The following is a 17,989-nucleotide window of genomic DNA, read 5'->3' as shown; positions in this document are numbered from 1 at the left end:
GCAATGGTTGGCTTTGCCTCTTTTTACATACCAATTACATCAAATCAAGGTCGAAAATCGAAATGGTGGTGGGAAAAATGTCATTCCCACCAAATACATTGACAACCGTTCTAATTGCCATGTTTTTAAGGGATAGGGCAAATAGCCCCGCCAAGAAATAAGTATGTGTATTTAAGTGCAAGTGTCTCCAGTGTTGTTGTTTGGTAAAAGAAAGATGAACGTCCATATGGACCAGGACAGACCTCAGCTTTGCGTATGTGTTCTTTATTGTCCTCGATCTTCAGCTCCAGGTCCAGTCTGCCCTGCTCCGAGGGGGGCAACCCGTGGCTCTCACACTCCTCCAGGGACTGGACATCACACACACACACAAAAACGCGCGCGCACACGCACACACACACACACACACACACACACACACACACACACACACACACACACACACACATATATATACACTTGTAATTGCACAGATATGAGTGGACAGAAAATAGTGGGGTTTTAAAGCGTGTGGGTGTGTGTGTGTGTGCGTGTGGGTGTGTGTGTGTGTGTGTGTGTGTGTTCAGCTCACTCTCTTATAGTGTATGATGTTCTTGTGCTCCCTGGCCACTCTGGTCGCCCATTTTCGGGCTTCTTTGTTCAAACTGTGTTCCTCCGTCGTTCCCGTTTCCGACTCCAACTGACGACTCTGAAAAACACGCGCGCACATGCACGCGCACACGCACGCATGCACGCACACACACACACACACACACACACACACACACACACACATAGGTACAGTGTCAATACGTGCAGGAGGTGTGTTGTGCAGAAGCTGTTAATTGAGCCAAAGAAATAAAGTGTGAGAATAATAGACTTGCCTTCGCTCACATATTAAATACTTTGTGGTCTGTTGTTATCATCAGTGACGCACCATTAAAACCACATGTTTACGTTTCTGTTTACGTGTTACTGGAGGAGGTGAGGGCACGAGGCTGGGGGCACAAGGTGCATGCCAATGTGCCGTTCTCAATGTGTGTGTTTGATATGCCTGTGTGTGTGTGTGTGTGTGTGTGCAAATGGCCACGGATGTGAGCCTTTTTAATAATCTGTCTGGCTCTCGGATAAAGCGTTTGGTATCAATTAGAACCATGTGGCGAGTCCTTGCGGGTCCTAGCCAAGGATTCAAACGATATCCATGTTCCGTTGCTCACTTGCTCAAACATAAAACTCAAACTCGTCAAATTGTGAAACTGCGCAATAACGTGAAGGAAAAGGTCACTCTGAAATTCTATTTTTCTGAGTGGTTCTCTGGCTGGTACGCTCACTGAAAAAGAAATCGTTGGATTGGAGTCATTGGATCAACTTTGAAAAATGCTTCAATTTGTGGTATCTCAATCTTACAGTAATTTTTTTTAATTTCAAGTTGAGAACATTTAAGAAATATAGATGTTTACGTCGATCCAATAACTCAATCTTTTCAGAGCAAATGAGGGCAGCAAGAAGCGCCAGTCGGGGCTGGGAGCGAGTATTAGCTTAATGATCTAACGTAAAGTAAACATTAGAGGTCGTCTGATCCATCTATTTTATTCTTGGAATGGATTGGGAAGGTGGATAATGTCTACAAAAACGTAGTTAGTTTCAAATGATTGTCGATTAAAACTGACATTTTTTGGTGGGAAAGGGATTTTATTTATTTATTTATTTTTGCCCTGACAGTACATAGACACACAGAGACAATCATTTGGTTCAAGACCTTATGAATGAAGCCAGGATTTCATAATCTGATAATAAAACTCTGTTAACCAGCCTAGCATTAAACACTATTTAAATTGCACATTTCCATAGCACATTGTATCTTTTAATTATGTGCTGCTCTAGTAACAGCAGGTATAAATCTGGTTAAGTATAGGTGTGAAACACGGCGCATTACACGTGAACTTATTTATGCTCAGGCAAAGCGGTACTGAAGAGAGGAGGGGTGGGGGGGTCGGAAAACTAGGTTTAAAGGGATAGCGGGTCCAAACATATGTGCCATAGACCGGGGAGGCATTAATATTATATGAGACATAATGATCAGTCAAGTAAACAAGGAATCTCTCAATACATAAATGATTTATAAGCATGAGTCACACCACATAGTCATATAGGTCAGCAAATATAACCTTCCATGACACTGTCCAGGGACAGCAGATATCATAAATAATAACACTTAACACTGCTTGAATATGATAAATGCAATACTGTGGATTTGAGTGATTATGAGCTAGCACCTCAAACGTATTTACCAAACACAGCGCAGCAAAGTGAAAATAACCAAGAACTGAAAGCAACAGTAATAACAGCGATTTAGAATTTAAGCGCAACCTTGTCATTCTGAGGGTGGGTTAAGGAGGAACAACATTTAAATGACGTCACAGCACAACAAGAAAGGGAGGAAATTAAGTGTGTGTGTGTGCGTGCGTGCGTGTTTCAGATTTGCCCTTGTACAACACTTTTTGGTTTTTAAATTGGTACAGCGTTCCTTTATCTATTATGGAAACAGGTACTTTTATACAAATTATTACATTTCCTCACATTACCCTCTGCACATGTAACCCTCCTCCATGTTGAAAGCCAATGTCATAATCTGCCAAAGGAAGCTGTGGATTAGTGAATATAACTTCACCATTTGCTAAATCCCCTAAATGTAGATAAGTAGTATTCAGTTAACTCTATTTATATGGAGTAACAATACAAATAACCTCAACAGTAAATATCCACTCACCGACTTTCTACTGTTCTACAATATTAGTAATTTCACAATCCAATTATTACTTAATGTTATGACATATATTATACACCTCCCTTGTTGTGAATGTGACTTAAGGTGCATTTTGAGTTGCTGGGAGGTTGTTTTGGGTGAGAGCAGCCATACCTTCATGTCAGACCTGCAGCATGCAGCAGTAATGGTCGTGTGACAACTGAGATTCTATCAATTCCTTTAAAGAACTTAAGTCTCAAAATCCATTTTGAGATAGGGTTTTAACAAGCACCTTTTCTTAAATAGGTTTCATCCATCAGCAGCAGCAGCCTTGGCCCAAAGTCATAAGGCACAGATTGATTGCATCAGGAGCATGCATTTAAATATACCTATATATACCACATCAAAGTGTCAACAAGGTCATACTGCAATTCACAAAAAATTCAGCAAAAAATAGGCAACTCATACTCAACCTCACCTCCAGTCAAAATGTAAGCATTTGATCAGTTTGGACCACGGGCCAAAGCAAAATGAAATGTCTTTGAATTTCAATCGGTGCTTCAAGTGTGGATCAGTGCCTGCTCTGATTTCATAAAATAACATACAATATTCATTTTATGGTGAAATGTGTGCAATTCTTTGTGAGCATATGAAATGTTATAGCACCGAATATGTGATTAGGTTTGGTTCAGTGGAGCATTCGGCACCAGACCTGTGCCTGGTTTGGTGGCTGGATCTAGCAGTTAGCGGTTACAACTACCTGTGCCAGGGTCATTCTCATGGCACTGACGGGCGACGGCTCAATGTCCACCAACTGCGGTACCGAGCTCAGAGTCTGGCGCATGCATACACACACATCACACACACACACACACACACACACACACCGAGAGGTGAGCAGCCAAACACACGCACACACACACACACATATACACACACACACACACACACACACACACACACCCAAGAGCAGCAGTGGAAGCACACAGATGAACAAACACAAGGAGGGTTAGTGGAAAAATAGGTTTAGGAAAAATTGCTAGCAAAGGTCAAAGAAGATTAGGAAGACACAAGGAAGGAAAAACATCATTGTAAAGAGAAATGTCAGAATATCCATTAATGAAGAAAGAAAGAAAGAAAGAAAGAAAGAAAGAAAGAAAGAAAGACCAAAGGCACATATCATAGGATAAAAGGTATAAACCTACACAGGGAGCGACTACAACTTGAATCGTTTTGCTGAATACATTTTCAGTTCTTAGTCAATTATAAAAAAGTAGTCACACAGCGTGGGATCCCCAGTGGAGACGCGACCATCGGTGTTAAAATGATTCATATCGCAACACGCAGAAAAGTCACGCTGCCGCTATGGTTGCAACAGACGCTTAATAGGACTGAGACGGCTCCATCTTGGACAGTGAAGTTCAACAAATCCATACGAAAGCTTTTACTAAGGATAAGACTCTCTTTTGATAGTTTTAACCTCAAAAGGCTTTCAATCGCCAGTTTCGGGCTTTGGCAGGAAGTTGGGGATCCTATCCTATCATGGGGATAATGTAGGGGAATTCCCTGATAGGGGAAAGTTGTTGGGAACGTGAAATACAGCATGGAAAAGTAGTAGGAGGGAGAAGCCTACAGCACAGAGGGAGAGGCCTGCTGGGTGTGTTTTACTGTAGCGCAGTATGAGCTGATGCGTGTTCTCAGGTCTAAGTGTTCATTTAATAACCAAACACTCCGTGACATTCTGCAGGTCTGTCTTGATGTGTGTGTGTGTGTGTGCACCTCACCATGTCACAGTCGCTAGGCTGGAACTGGAAGTCCTGTGCTTTGTGAAATACTGGATTCTCCTGCATGAACAACTGCTGGTTGAACTCCTGTATAATCTGGAAAACAGGCAAAGATGGATTCAGAATAATGCACAATGACCCTTCTAATAACAGACATTTTGGTCACTCACATGAACATAAGATAAGATAAGATAAGATAAACCTTTATTAGTCCCACAATGGGGAGATTTGCATTGTTACAACAGCAAAAAGTGACAGCAGAAAAATAGAGAGCATATCAGGGTAAGCACTATAAACAATATAAAATATATAGAAAAATATATTGAAAAAAACCCCCACCATAAATAGGATTACATACAGTATACAACAAACATACAGAAACACTGAAATGACTGCAGTTCTGAAGGTAATTCTACAGAAGTTATACTGACGAAAGTCACTTCTTGGGATTGGAAGTTACTATTTTCTTTAAGTGTAAGTTGTTGGGTAAAAGTAACTGAGCTTTCTCTACAAAAAAAATTGAAAGATTTTTTTGTGTGCAATTGCATATTATTAAGAAGGCTAAATAAACATTTCGCTAAGAGTCTAGCTATAATATAATTTTTTCAATTAACCATTGATGATGTCAAATCACAAATTACCAGTTCTCTTACCCTGGAGGATTTGTCCAGTAGGAACTGGAAGGTGTTGTGCGAGGCCTGGAAGGCTTCCAGCTCAGTGCGACACAGCGCTACCAGGTAGTCCTTCACGTGCTCGAAGACCCCTCCGTCCAGCACCTGGACCACCAGCGAGAGGGAGGGACTGGGTTAATGTTTCCTTAATGCTTTAATAAAAAAATAAACTATTACTGGGCCAAAGTGACAGGCTAAAAGCATTGATTGGGTAACATGGTGGGTGAGTGCTGGGAATTCCAGAGAATTTAGTTAAATTCCCAGTCTTCAAAACTAATTTGAAGGTTGTCACTATTGCTAATGATAAAACTGTAATACGCTGTTTCATATTGTAGGACAGTGAGAATTAGAGCTGGGCGATATATGGACATAATATCGATATTGCGATGTGAGACTAGATATATTCTGGAATTTGGGTAATGTAATATTGTGGCGACTCCTAGCGGGAGTAGCCGAAAGCAAAAGAAGAAGAAGAAGAATACTGTGATATAGTTCAATGTTGTTTTTAAGGCCACATGCAGTAACAAAATAAAGATGTCCGTACTTCATTGGCTGTTTAAGATGTTCTAATCAATGCCTATACCTGCTTGGTCATAATTTACACATTTCTAATGATTATCTCTCAAATATCTCTTGTGTGTAAATATGTTATAAAAGCACCAATAGTCATCTCTAAAATATTGTCAAACTATCAATACAGTATCAAGGTATTTGTTTAATTTTGTCAATAATGTCTAGCCCTCATGTGAATGTAGACTTTCGTCATTTAGAATAGAGAAAGGGAAAGATAGATCCTGAATACAAAAAGCGAGATATGTCAGGACAAAGGAAAGAAAACAAAACAGCGGTGTTTTTATTCGCCGCATATTGTCATTATAAGCTTCTGATCTGTGGCAACAAAGGGATTCAAATGTTTTTATGTTATTTAATTATTTATTACACATTTGAAGGCATTTTTGAGGCATTTTAATCAAGTGTGAAGTCCAAACCAACAGTCTGTGCTCCTGCCAAATGGTGGAGCGCTCTGCCAACAGATCACGGGGAGAGAGAGAGAGAGAGAGAGAGAGAGAGAGAGAGAGAGAGAGAGAGAGAGAGAGAGAGAGAGAGAGTGCAGATGTTCAATAGAAGGGACAGGAAAGGAGAACGAAAAAAGTATACGCACGTGAAAATGAAAGTGACAGTGTGTAGGTGTGTGTGCAAGAGAAAAATGAAAGAGACAGTGATAGACATCTTTAGAACTTGCTGCGTGTGAGAACAAGAGGATAAAGAAAAAAAGAGGAAGAGAGATGAGAGATACATCTGTATTTATTATCATACATATACATATATTTATAGATAGGGGCAGCGACAATTTCACTCAATAATGCTTCTTATCACAATATGTTTGTATACCCAGAATTAGGGCAGCGCAGACTTTATGTTACCACGCTAATGCCAGCAGGAATCACACAAAATGTGGATATACAGTATGACACCATATCTGAAAAAGAATTCCAAACCAATCACACATCAATGCATGTGGTAATGTTAAGTATGACATCAGACCAAAACTCCACTTTTCCCAAGTAAAACTCCCTCTCACCGTGAGAAATTTGAACTTATTTTGTTTGTTAGCATTTCAAAATATTTTATTGTACGCCAATAGGATGCTACTAAACGACTATGAAAGACAATATCAATTCATCACCCTATTTGAAACCATAAACAATCCAGCCTCACCTTGCACCTTATTGTAATGTTAAGTATGACTGTAAATCTTTCAAATATCTCTGACTTTGTTTTGTGGGAGGCTTAGGTCGTGCCATCTTAACCTACTAGAACTCAGCCTAAAAGACCCATTTCTGCCTCCTTTAGAATCTTGGCTCATAGTGTTGTCATATTTTACACCATAATCAGGCTTTTGATATCCAAACAATCAGCAGAAGCTAAAGTATTCAGGGGTACCAGTCAATAAACAATATTACTAAATATAACTGTGTATTTGTGCAAAATTGGCAATAAATAAATCGAAAGAAATATTAGTTTTTTTCCCCCAATTGCCTAGAAAACAACAAATAAAATGTCCCAGAAATGTCCCAGAAGTCTCAGGGTTAGGTAGAGTTAACATCATTAATTATACTCACGACAACAACTTCCTTGTATATGAAAATGTACTTGGCAGTTCAGATTGTGATTCCGATTAATTTGGACTGAAAAGCGGCATATACTGTAGGCACAAGAGGCAATGTCATGTTATGGTAATATCACCCAGCCTTAGCCCATAGCCATCTATAAGTACCTCCATCTTAATAGGAAGCACACACACTCACACATACTTTTTCTCACATGGTAACACGCTTATAGAACAATGGCGTTGGCATATTAAAAAGGAAATTATGTCATTAAGGGTGGGATGTTGGCTCATTGCTTTCAAAAGTCACCCTCCCTCCCCTCTTTCCCAGACGTCCCTCCCTTCCTCCTCTCCTCTCACTCTGCACTTATCCACTTACAGTGCCGTTTAAATGGAGTGAGTCAGCGTCCAGAAAAAGACCCTTGTCCCGGCATCGCCCTGAAGAGCAGGGTCTGAGTGTGTTAGTATGTTGGTGTGTGTGTGTGTGTGTGTGTGTTTGTGTGTGTGTGTGTGTGTTTGTGTGTGTGTGTGTGTGTGTGTGTGTGTGTGTACATGTTTGGGCAGTGACTGATGCAAGAGTGCACAATAGATGCAATAAAGCAGACGGGATGCCAGAGGTGGGGAAATATATATGTGTGTGTGTGTGTGTGTGTGTGTGTGTGTGTGTGTGTGTGTGTGTGTGTGTGTTCGCACACTGCAGGGGATTTTCATGACTTACAGAATATGCACTTCCATTTGCCACCAGCAGGGAGAGATGCATGCATATTGGCATCCTTCACTGCTCTCACAGCCATCTCTTACAGTATTGTTACTTCAAAACTAGAATATATCACATTATCCATAGATACTGTATATACATTATTAATAAGGCAGAGTGCAGCATAGACTGTGATTCCATACCGTGAATATGACAACAACAAAGCCAAGGCAATGGGAAAATGTGGCGGACCATCTGATCAGATTCGCTTTAGTAAAGTTTTTAAATAATAAAAACTTGTATCACTCCTGAATAACAAAATGTACCAAAAATGTTATATCTGCTGATACCTTGATTTAATCTGGTTTTCTGATGTATTTGAAATCTGTGATGCAGGACACATACAGTATGTACAGTAGCCCAGATTAGGGGCCACAATCATACATGTTTACAGAATTGACTTCCCACAAGGCATTTCTCCTTTTTTATTACGTGGCTAAATAGGGGTAATTGATAAAATAAGGGATAAAATGTCCAGAGTGTGACGGTTCTCTTGTGGGTGTTTGGTACGAGAGCCGTTCAATTTAAGAGATATCATGAGCAGATTTGTCCCCTCTAGTCCTGTCCCTCACTGTCTGTGTGTGTGTGTGTGTGTGTGTGTGTGTGTGTGTGTTGCCTTGCAGTCATGTCCTTCTGTCACATAGACATTCTATCAATTATTCAGTGTATGGCCTAGCAGTATGGACACTCATAATAAGCCAGAGGCAGAGACTGAGAGAGAGACACCCACAAAATGCAGAGAGGGGTAATTAGAGCGAGAGAGAGAGAGAGAGAGAGAGAGAGAGAGAGAGAGAGAGAGAGAGAGAGAGAGAGAAGGCAAGACAGACAGAGGGATAGGGAATGTGAAAAAAAAACAGGTAGTAAGAAAGAATGTATGCAGATACAGTAGATAAAATTGAATGCGCACAAAGAGAAAGGGGGGGGAGGTGGTGCGTGCACAGCGCTATGCAATAGAAAACTCGATTTGGGTTTTCAAGTTAAAGATTTGTTAGGTAGTGCATTGGCTCACCTACTCAAAGACAGAGCAAGTCAAAGTGGTGGGTCATCTGCATGACCTCAGTGTTGGTCTGAGAAGGTATGCGTGTGTGCGTGTGTGTGTGTGTGTGTGTGCGTGTGTGTGCGTGTGTGTGTGTGTGTGTGTGTGTGTGTGTCAGCGTTTCCGTTATCCGGTAATTGTCGGTTTTTGACCGGGAACAGCAGTAGAAATCTGACATATTTAAATCTCTCTGGTCATATTGTCCAGGTCAATATAATTCCCTCTAAGCACATTTTAAATTTGTGCTGGACGATAAAAGAATAATGATAATTATCAACAAATTTTTTTCCTTGATGTTGAAATAAAATAGACTCAATCATTTCGATAACAATTTTTGCAGATCTGTTCATTTCCGCCTTCGGCAAGTTACGGCAGAAAGCCAACCAGTTTGGATGATCTAAAGCTGAACTTTCCCCTCCAACCAATCACATTTGGCGATATAGAAATAAGCCCCGCCCCCTCCCCCGTGGACAGGTTGTACTTGTAAACAGAGTAAACATGGAGCGGAGACAGAGCCGCAGCGCCTAGAACTCTGAGGAGAAACAGAAAGACGATGTATGACTGGGACACATACATCCTAAATTAAGCGTTTTTTTGGGGGATATTTAAACAGACGGTAAATATTCATTGTGTAAAATATGTCGACAGGACATCCCGACGAAGACGGACAACACAACAAATGTTATTATGTATTTAGATCTACTTGCCATTTTCATTTTGTTTTTGATTTGATCAAAATTATATTTTAGTGAATTGTTAACTAAAGCGGCTGCACTTGTTACTCATTGCTCACGAATGGAAATTATTTGATTTCAAGTAGTTATATTCATCATATTTATTTATTTATTTTTAAAATAGCGTTTACTGACGGGACTTATTTTATGTTGAATATTTAATAAAAATTATTGAACATCTACATGCCTTGATGATGTCATTCTCTATAGCCTGCTTATCAATTGTTTTTAAGCTGAATAAAAACAGATAATATTTCACCGGAATCTCTCCCATTTGTCCAGGACATTGAAATCTCAGGACATGTTGACCGGCACCAATTTTTTCTAACGGAAACTCTGGTGTGTATGTGTGTGTGTGTTTAAGTGGTTTTTGTGTGTGTGTGTGTGTGTGTGTGTGTGTGTGTATGTGAGATAGTGACTGTGATCTTCATGACATTGACTCACCCAAGCCAGTTATTCACACAACAGTATGTGTGTGTGTGTGTATGTGTGTGTGTGTGTGTGCGTGTATGTGTGTGTGTGTGTGTGTGTGTGTGTGTGTGTGCGTGTGCGTGCGTGTGCGTGTGTGTGTGTGCATGCGAGTTGAGAACCAAAACATGTTGTTTTGTTGATCTGAAAATGATACATGACAATATAATGGATCTAACAGCGTTGGTCTATTCAATAAGTGGGAAGTGAAACGTAATGAAGGGTCATGAGGGGACTCTGAGCGACTTGGTCTTCATTGATGTCTGATGTTTGTGTGTTGGGAGCACACGCAGAAACGATATAGTAAGTTTGGAGTAAAGACAGATTTAGGGTTCATTCCGGCATTACAAGAAGAAATTCAAGGACTTTCAAGTATTATTTTGAGCACAATTTTTTTTTAATTTTCCCGCAACACAAATATAATCATTTTCAATGTGATCTTTATTAATTAAAATATAATATAATCTTAGTGTCATTGTCTATTATTTATATTATCTATTTATCTGTATATCTATTATTAATCTCATTGTCATCTACGATTATATCAATATACTGTATAATATGTCTATTTTCAACCATGCTGAACTAAATTTACCTTTTACAGCATATTCTATGTTTTAAAAGCAATTCTGGAAATGTTTTATAAGTTACGTTTTGAATGACAAAACCAAGGGGAATATCACAGGTTTTCAATGATCTGATTTTTTTCACAGAGATTTCAAACACTTTTCAGCACAGAAGGGCTATTTTCCAGAACTTAAATTTCTAAGGACAAATTTCAAGCCCTTCAAGCACTCAAGGACCTGGTAAGAACCCTGGAATACAGATAGATATTATGAAATTGAAGGAATTTCAATAAATATAGCAATTAAGACCCGATGATTCTACCAGACTGCTGGTCACGAGTGTGTGTGTGTGTGTGTGTGTGTGTGCGTGCGTGTGCGTTTGCGTTTGCGTGCGTGCTTCATCAGCACCTGTGCTGTCAGTGCTGCTTACATGATGACAAAACTGTGGAGAACAAAAAAAATGAATGCTGAAATAAAACTAAGATGATTTACTTGCTAAAAAATGTAAAAAAAAACCACTAACCTAAAGAGAGTCTCAGATAAAAGCTCTCTGCAGATCGTCACGGTAACGGCTTTTGAATGCGTTAAGTTTGAACACGCTAGTCAAAGCGACGGCGGCTATGATCTGCAAAGTTGAATTCATAGCCCGGCTCCAATTTCAGAGTTGAAAGCAGACAGACCCTTGAGACAGCCGCTATGTTAGCACGCAGACTTGAGTACTATTAACTTATGGCCTGAGGTATTTGAACACACACTCACACATGTAGATACGTATTTCGACCGGCGCAGAGCTTAGCCGGGTAATTCAAAGGGTTCGTTTAAAAGCCACGTGCATCAACTTTGTGATCGTCTGACTTGATTTACTTGCGATTTACACTTTCAATTTACTACCCTCGAGAAACAGATGGTGTGTGGGAAAGAAGTAGAGCATCACTTAAAACCAGACTATCATAACATCTACCATCACTTACATCTTCCACAGCTTAAACATCTCAAACAAACTTCTCAAACAAACTTCTCATCATCTCAGCATTTTGCTCACTTGAAATAAACTAACTGGTGTATGAAAAGTAGAAATAGGTATTTCTATGGGTCTTTCTGAAGCCGTGCTCCACCCACCTGTATGCAGTGGAGCAGGTCGGTGTGGTAGTAACGGTCGTGGTGAGCGTTCCCTGCAGCCAGCGTGAGCAGGTAGTCGTTCCTGGCCTGGGTTGCCTTGGAGTTACAGTCGCTCCGCTTTGCTTTCAACTGGAATGAGGAGAAAGAGCGCGAGAGGTAAAACACATATAGATATAATTTCAATATCGAGACACGAGACAAGAAATCAGTCAGATAATTTCTCATTATGGGGCTACGGTTTGACGCCTTCTTCGCTTGGTGGCTGGAGAAAAATGGAATAAAAGAGGATGTAGGTTTGTGTTTGAGTTGCTCGTGGTCTCTCACCTTTACACTGGCTTTCTGTAAACTAATTCTCGACTGAAACAGACCCAGTTTAGACCTGGAAAACAACAAAAGGCAGTCAACAAATACATTTTCATGTCCGTAGAAATCATTAAAAGCAAAAACATGAACTTAAGATGCAGCTACAGAAGAAAAATTTCGCGGATTCAATCCTACAATGAGGCGAGGCGCACGTAGGATGAGATAAGACAACAGTTTTTTAGACTGAAATCAGTGCAGTGATACATGGTGACAAACATGATGATGTGTGTGAGCTCACCCTATTTGGGAATATGGTGGACTATAATCTTTAACGTACTCTGTTATGTTTGGGTCTGGAAATGGAGAGTCATAAAGGATTATATGCATACGTGTACATGTGTGTATTCCAACGAGTACAAGTTTATTAAGAGTACCCTGTATGGACAAATGTAATTTCTGATATGTTTCAAAATGTCTGTGTTTTGTGTCAATGATAATGATTAATGTCCCACCTCTCGAATGAAAAAAGCACGCACGCGCGCACACACACACACACACACACACACACACACACACACACAGAGCAGTAATACAGTCATTTCGGAGGCAGTGGCTTCCTAGTGAGTGATAGAGAACAGAAAGGAGTTGACTGGGAAATCAATGCGTGTGTTAAACTGAATTGAACAACAATATGCTTTCATAATGGCCACTGTTGCCGCGGGCCAAGTGTCAGAGAAACAGTCTCTAAAAGTGTTGCAACAAACTTGAATATCGATTGAGGCTGCGAAGGACTCAAAAAAATCGGTTTCAATTTGAAAGGCGACGGGGGAACGAGAATGTAAAAAGTATGTAATGAATGTAAATAAGAACACAAACGCAGGCTGTTCACCGCCACGGGTGGTAGTAAGCACAAACACACAGACGCAAAAACAAGCCAATACACCAAACGCACACACGCGCACACACTCACACACAGAGAGTGGCGGTGAACTCACTTGGCCTCTATGTCTGCCTTTTCCCGTACAGCATGGGCCACCTGCTCGCAGTCGTAGTATTTCTTCTTGGCCTTGGCGAGCTCCTTCACGGAGTCCTGCAGCTCGGCCTGGATGCCACTCAGCTGCTCAATGGTCTGAGGAGAGGAACAGCGAAGGAGGAGGAGGAGGAGACGGAGGGAAGAGCAGAGGGAGCGACAGCATGGTGAGATAAAAAAATATATACTACTTTTTTGTTTTATAATAATATAAATAATTCTAGCATTGGTAAATTAATTTATTGGGGGGGCCTTTACGTTGGATCGGCTCTCTTTATCAGGTCTGTTCAGTCTCTATTTCCCAGGGGGAAATTTGTGGAAATGCAGTGTGTAAACATAACAAACACTCCATGCACACAGTACATGTCAACATAGGAATTCACAATAATTAAAGTGCCTGGGTGCCGGATGGTGACAGGAATAAATCTTGTTTCATCCAGATAGATAATGTGCTGACCCCCGATATAAAAGACACAGTACTTCAAGCGGTTTTCTTGATAGAAGAAAGCAAGGTTTCCAGGCCATACAATACATACAATATACATTGTACCAATAGCCATGGAATTTGAACACTTTTTCATATTTGAAATAGCACTCAAAAAATTTTGAAACAATATTTGACCATTGGGGTAACAACAGCATAAAATCGTCCATGGCCTCGCGACTCCCCTGCGATCTCTGACAACCCCTGTGGAGGTGGACAACCCCCTAGGTTGGGAATCACTGCTGTCGAGAATGAGACATGACAACACCAACAAGAACTAAAGAGAGAGCAAGGGGGAGAGAGAGTGTAGAATATGAGTGTGCTGGCCCTGCATGTACATTTGAACAGTAGGAGATGTCATTTCCCCAAATTCCCCAAGCCCCCCACCATCCCACATACTGTATACACACACACACACACACACACACACCTTTTTGAGCTGCTGCTCCTTGTAGAGCCGCACGGTTTTGGCTGGGTCGGAAATCTGACTCTTGTAGTTGTCGCACACGTTGAGTCTGGACTGGCTCACCTGCACAGTTCCCTCCAGGTAGGACCTCCACACAGCATACACATTCCTGCAGGGAATGAGAGAGAGAGAGAGAGAGAGAGAGAGAGAGAGAGAGAGAGAGAGAGAGGAGAAGAGCATAAATACACTACGGCAATGCATCTTTCCTTCCATTGATACACTGTACTTATACACCGTACTGCACCACGGTCTCGGAACAAGGCTTCTGGGACGTTACAAAAGATAATATTATATCTCACATATCTCCGGCTTTAAGATGATGTGATAGTGTTATAGTTTCAGCTGAGCAATGGCTTGTGCGTCATCACTTGAGTGCGTAGTAGAGCTTTCCAACAGCATTGTGTGATATACAGTGTCTACATCACAGACACACACACATATGCACGCACACACACACACACACACACACACACACACACACACACACACACACACACACACACACACACACACACACACACACACACACACACACACACACACACACACACACACACACACACACACACACCTGTAGTCAGTCCTCTGGTCATCAGGGTTGATTCCTGGCCAGTCTCTCTTCAGGTACTGACTTGCCAACTTTTGCAGAGCCTGCAAACACATGTAATAGTATTTCATGTTTCATAAAATATGAGGCTTAAAAACCGACCAGAAACAAAAAGATACATTTTAATATCACCATGTAGATTCAAGATTCATATACATGGATTTGACTGAAACCACTCATGTAATATACAAAATCAGTTGAACTCGACAGATTATTGGAAGTGTAACGTTGCTATGAGCCAAGTACGGCTCATAGCAACCGCCGAAAGCTGGGGAACCCATTCAGTTGAAAGAGAAACTCAAACCAATTCCCAAAATCATTTTGGAAAATTTTGGACTAGCCTTGGGTTAGACTGAGTCAGAAAGCCATCTTAATTCAGGTTGTGTGATATCAAACAAATCCAATGATCAGCCCTGGAGCCAGTTTACCTCAACAGAGCTTTTATTTTCCTTTCTTTACTGCTTTGTGTGCTTAACTTGATGTGAAAATACACAATCCTCTGATCCTCTGAAATTATACTCAAAGTGTTGCATGGAAACCCCTGTAGTAGCTACGAGATTATTAAAAAAAAAAAAAAAAAAAAAAAAAAAGCGTGTCAACAGGAAAGACTAACCTACATCTAGACTCTAGAGGAATGGATCACTGTGTTAGGAGGGCCACACACTCTGCCAGCCCACTATGTGTATGTGTGAGTTTGTGTGCGTAGAGAGAGAGAGACAGAGAGAGAGAGAGAAAGAGAGAGAGAGAGAGAGAGAGAGAGAGAGAGAGAGAGCGAGAGAGCGGAAGAGAGAGGAGAGAGAGGAGAGAGAGGAGTCTTCATTAATAAAACAGTTGTGGACAAAACGGAGCATCCGCATCTACGAGCACCCAATCAGGACAAACAACAGCTCTGGGGCAGAAGAACCCGACTCCCTTGAGCTGTACCATGCATTTCCCCCCTTTTCTGTTTTGCCCCCCTCTCATCGCTCTCTGGGTCACAGTTTTACGACTAAATCTGTCTCCCCTCCTCGCGGACCACCGTGCCACCGTCTTCAGCCCTGCTTGCAAATTGAATATCTGCTCCTCCCTTCGTCACCGTTGCTCTCATCTCTTGTTCTCCCTCGGCCTCGCTAATCGCTTCCTATCCCTCCGCTCATTATTCTAACATCTAGCAAATCCAATTCGGTTTGACTCAATTGGAATTGAACGTTAACAGCAATGTTGTCAAAGCTCCCAGATTAAGATCCACTCCATTATCCACTCTCACTTAATATTCCTGCCCTCTCATCGCGCGCTCTCCCGCTATTCTGCGCTTCCTATCCTCAGACTCTTCTTCGCTCTCAGAGATTTTTATCAAATCAATTTCAGACTTCTTGATTGTCTTGGCAAATGCTCCATTTGTATTGTGAAAGTCCTTAAAGTAAGGTGTAACAATTATAATAATACAAATCTCCCTTGTCGGTTTCTCAATAATTTTGCTAAATCTCCTTCCATCTGTTTTTCTCGCCCTCTATGCCTCACACAGATGGTGAATAAGGCCTGAGAGGAAGACATACAAACTGTATCTGGACACCCAACCTCTGGTAGAGAGCCAGTGAATTCAGTTTGGGCGAGGTGATATAATTTAATTGATATCGTCAATTTTATGTCATATTATCATTTATTACATAAAGGATTAATCCTAACATTAATCATAACCTCAACCCTAATTGAGCAGTCAAATTAAAGATGGATTAGGGTTAGCCCTCTCAATTCTGTTCCTCTCAATTCTGCTCATATCCATTGCAATTAGAATTGCAATGGATATGAGCAATTTAATGTTTTTCTAGAGCACACCCTGTTACAATACAAATGCTTGACAAATAACTGCCTTAAGCAACAAAAGTTCACATTATAAAGCTTGTCAAACTGGTACAAGCTTGCACGACTTACCATGAAATAAAAGCACCTCCTGACACTCATCTGCCCTGATGTCTTTCCTCATTGAGCACGGTTTGGAGGATGGACGGTTTGGACATTTACTCACACGCTACGGGATTCATTTTCTCTTTTGAGAGGCATACCTACAGTTGCTACGACTCTGTATGCTTATTAAATTAACCACTCCTGCTCCTCACTCTATGAGTGACAGAGTGGAGTGAAGTGAGTGACGATGTATGGCTTACGGGAGAGTAATATCATTATGTTTTTTGTCACTGCTGATAATCCATACCTGCCTGCGTTTGGTTTGAGAAGAGGAGGGCCGAGGAAGTGTAGAGCGCCCATAAACAGGATGGATACAAGCTGTTGCCATCCTTTGGGGTTTTCATTGCAAAAAAAAGTTTCTTTCTTTCACACATCAACAGATCAACAGAGATCAATTGATCGATCTATATCGGGTCATGGTTACATCCCGAGTTCGGAATGTGAATCATGATTCTCATTTACCCCAGCATCATGCAGCACTGTGCTCTTTGTTAGGAAAAGGAAAATACTCCACTATGACACTGAGAAATGCAATTACTTTATTATTGAACATCATTTTCTACAATAAAATTGTGTCCGACAGTAACACAGTGTTTGGATTTCCTGACAATAAAATACGAGTTCAAGACTATAAATGATAAAATTGAATTATTGCCCTGCCTAAATCCAGCTCCTCTGGCCCACTGGAGACTGTCTGCTGAATAGAATAATGACCACGCTCATAAACTTCCAACAGCTTCAGAAACGTGCGCAGCCATATGGGCATGCACACATGCTCGTATTTGACACACATACACACACAAAACGCAAGACATAGCACAAAAAACTACAGAGTGTAATACATGAGAAAATGTTTGCATAAAGAATAGCCTGTCTCACTTTCTTGGGAAGGGTGGAGTGGGTGTGGATGTTTTTGATGGCAGAAGGGTGGGTACGTGTGTGTGTGTGTGTGTGTGTGTGTGTGCGTGCGTGCGTGCGTGCGTGCGTGCGTGCGTGCGTCTGTGTGTGCGTGCATGCGTGTGTGTGCGTGCGTGCGTGCGTGCGTGCATGCTTGCGCGTGTGTAAGCCAGTTAGTGAGAAGTGACAGTTGGGCTTCCAGAGTTGACAGCTCTGCTCCCATTAGCTCACTCCCGCAGGTTCCACTGCACCCGTAACAGATAGACCTCTTCAGTCCTTCAGTCCAGCTTA

General features: G+C 41.2%; 1 protein-coding gene across 1 annotated transcript in view; it reads right to left on the bottom strand.

Annotated features, from left to right (window-relative positions):
- Nucleotides 1–17,989, bottom strand: part of fchsd2 (FCH and double SH3 domains 2) — a gene marked incomplete at its 5' end in the record, with an annotated part of 61,614 nt that overhangs the window by 15,871 nt on the left and 27,754 nt on the right. The window contains 10 exons of the mRNA XM_080007504.1: nucleotides 243–347; nucleotides 569–685; nucleotides 3,483–3,557; nucleotides 4,507–4,602; nucleotides 5,160–5,282; nucleotides 11,968–12,096; nucleotides 12,292–12,346; nucleotides 13,266–13,399; nucleotides 14,215–14,359; nucleotides 14,822–14,901. Coding sequence (XP_079863630.1) covers nucleotides 243–347; nucleotides 569–685; nucleotides 3,483–3,557; nucleotides 4,507–4,602; nucleotides 5,160–5,282; nucleotides 11,968–12,096; nucleotides 12,292–12,346; nucleotides 13,266–13,399; nucleotides 14,215–14,359; nucleotides 14,822–14,901 — 1,059 coding nt within the window. The remainder of the gene's footprint in view (nucleotides 1–242; nucleotides 348–568; nucleotides 686–3,482; nucleotides 3,558–4,506; nucleotides 4,603–5,159; nucleotides 5,283–11,967; nucleotides 12,097–12,291; nucleotides 12,347–13,265; nucleotides 13,400–14,214; nucleotides 14,360–14,821; nucleotides 14,902–17,989) is intronic.

Source organism: Zeus faber (genome assembly GCF_960531495.2).
Source record: "Zeus faber genome assembly, chromosome: 9".
In the NCBI taxonomy this organism is placed as follows: domain Eukaryota; kingdom Metazoa; phylum Chordata; class Actinopteri; order Zeiformes; family Zeidae; genus Zeus; species Zeus faber.
Note: the sequence above shows the minus strand (reverse complement) of the source record. Positions and strands in the feature narration are given on the sequence as shown.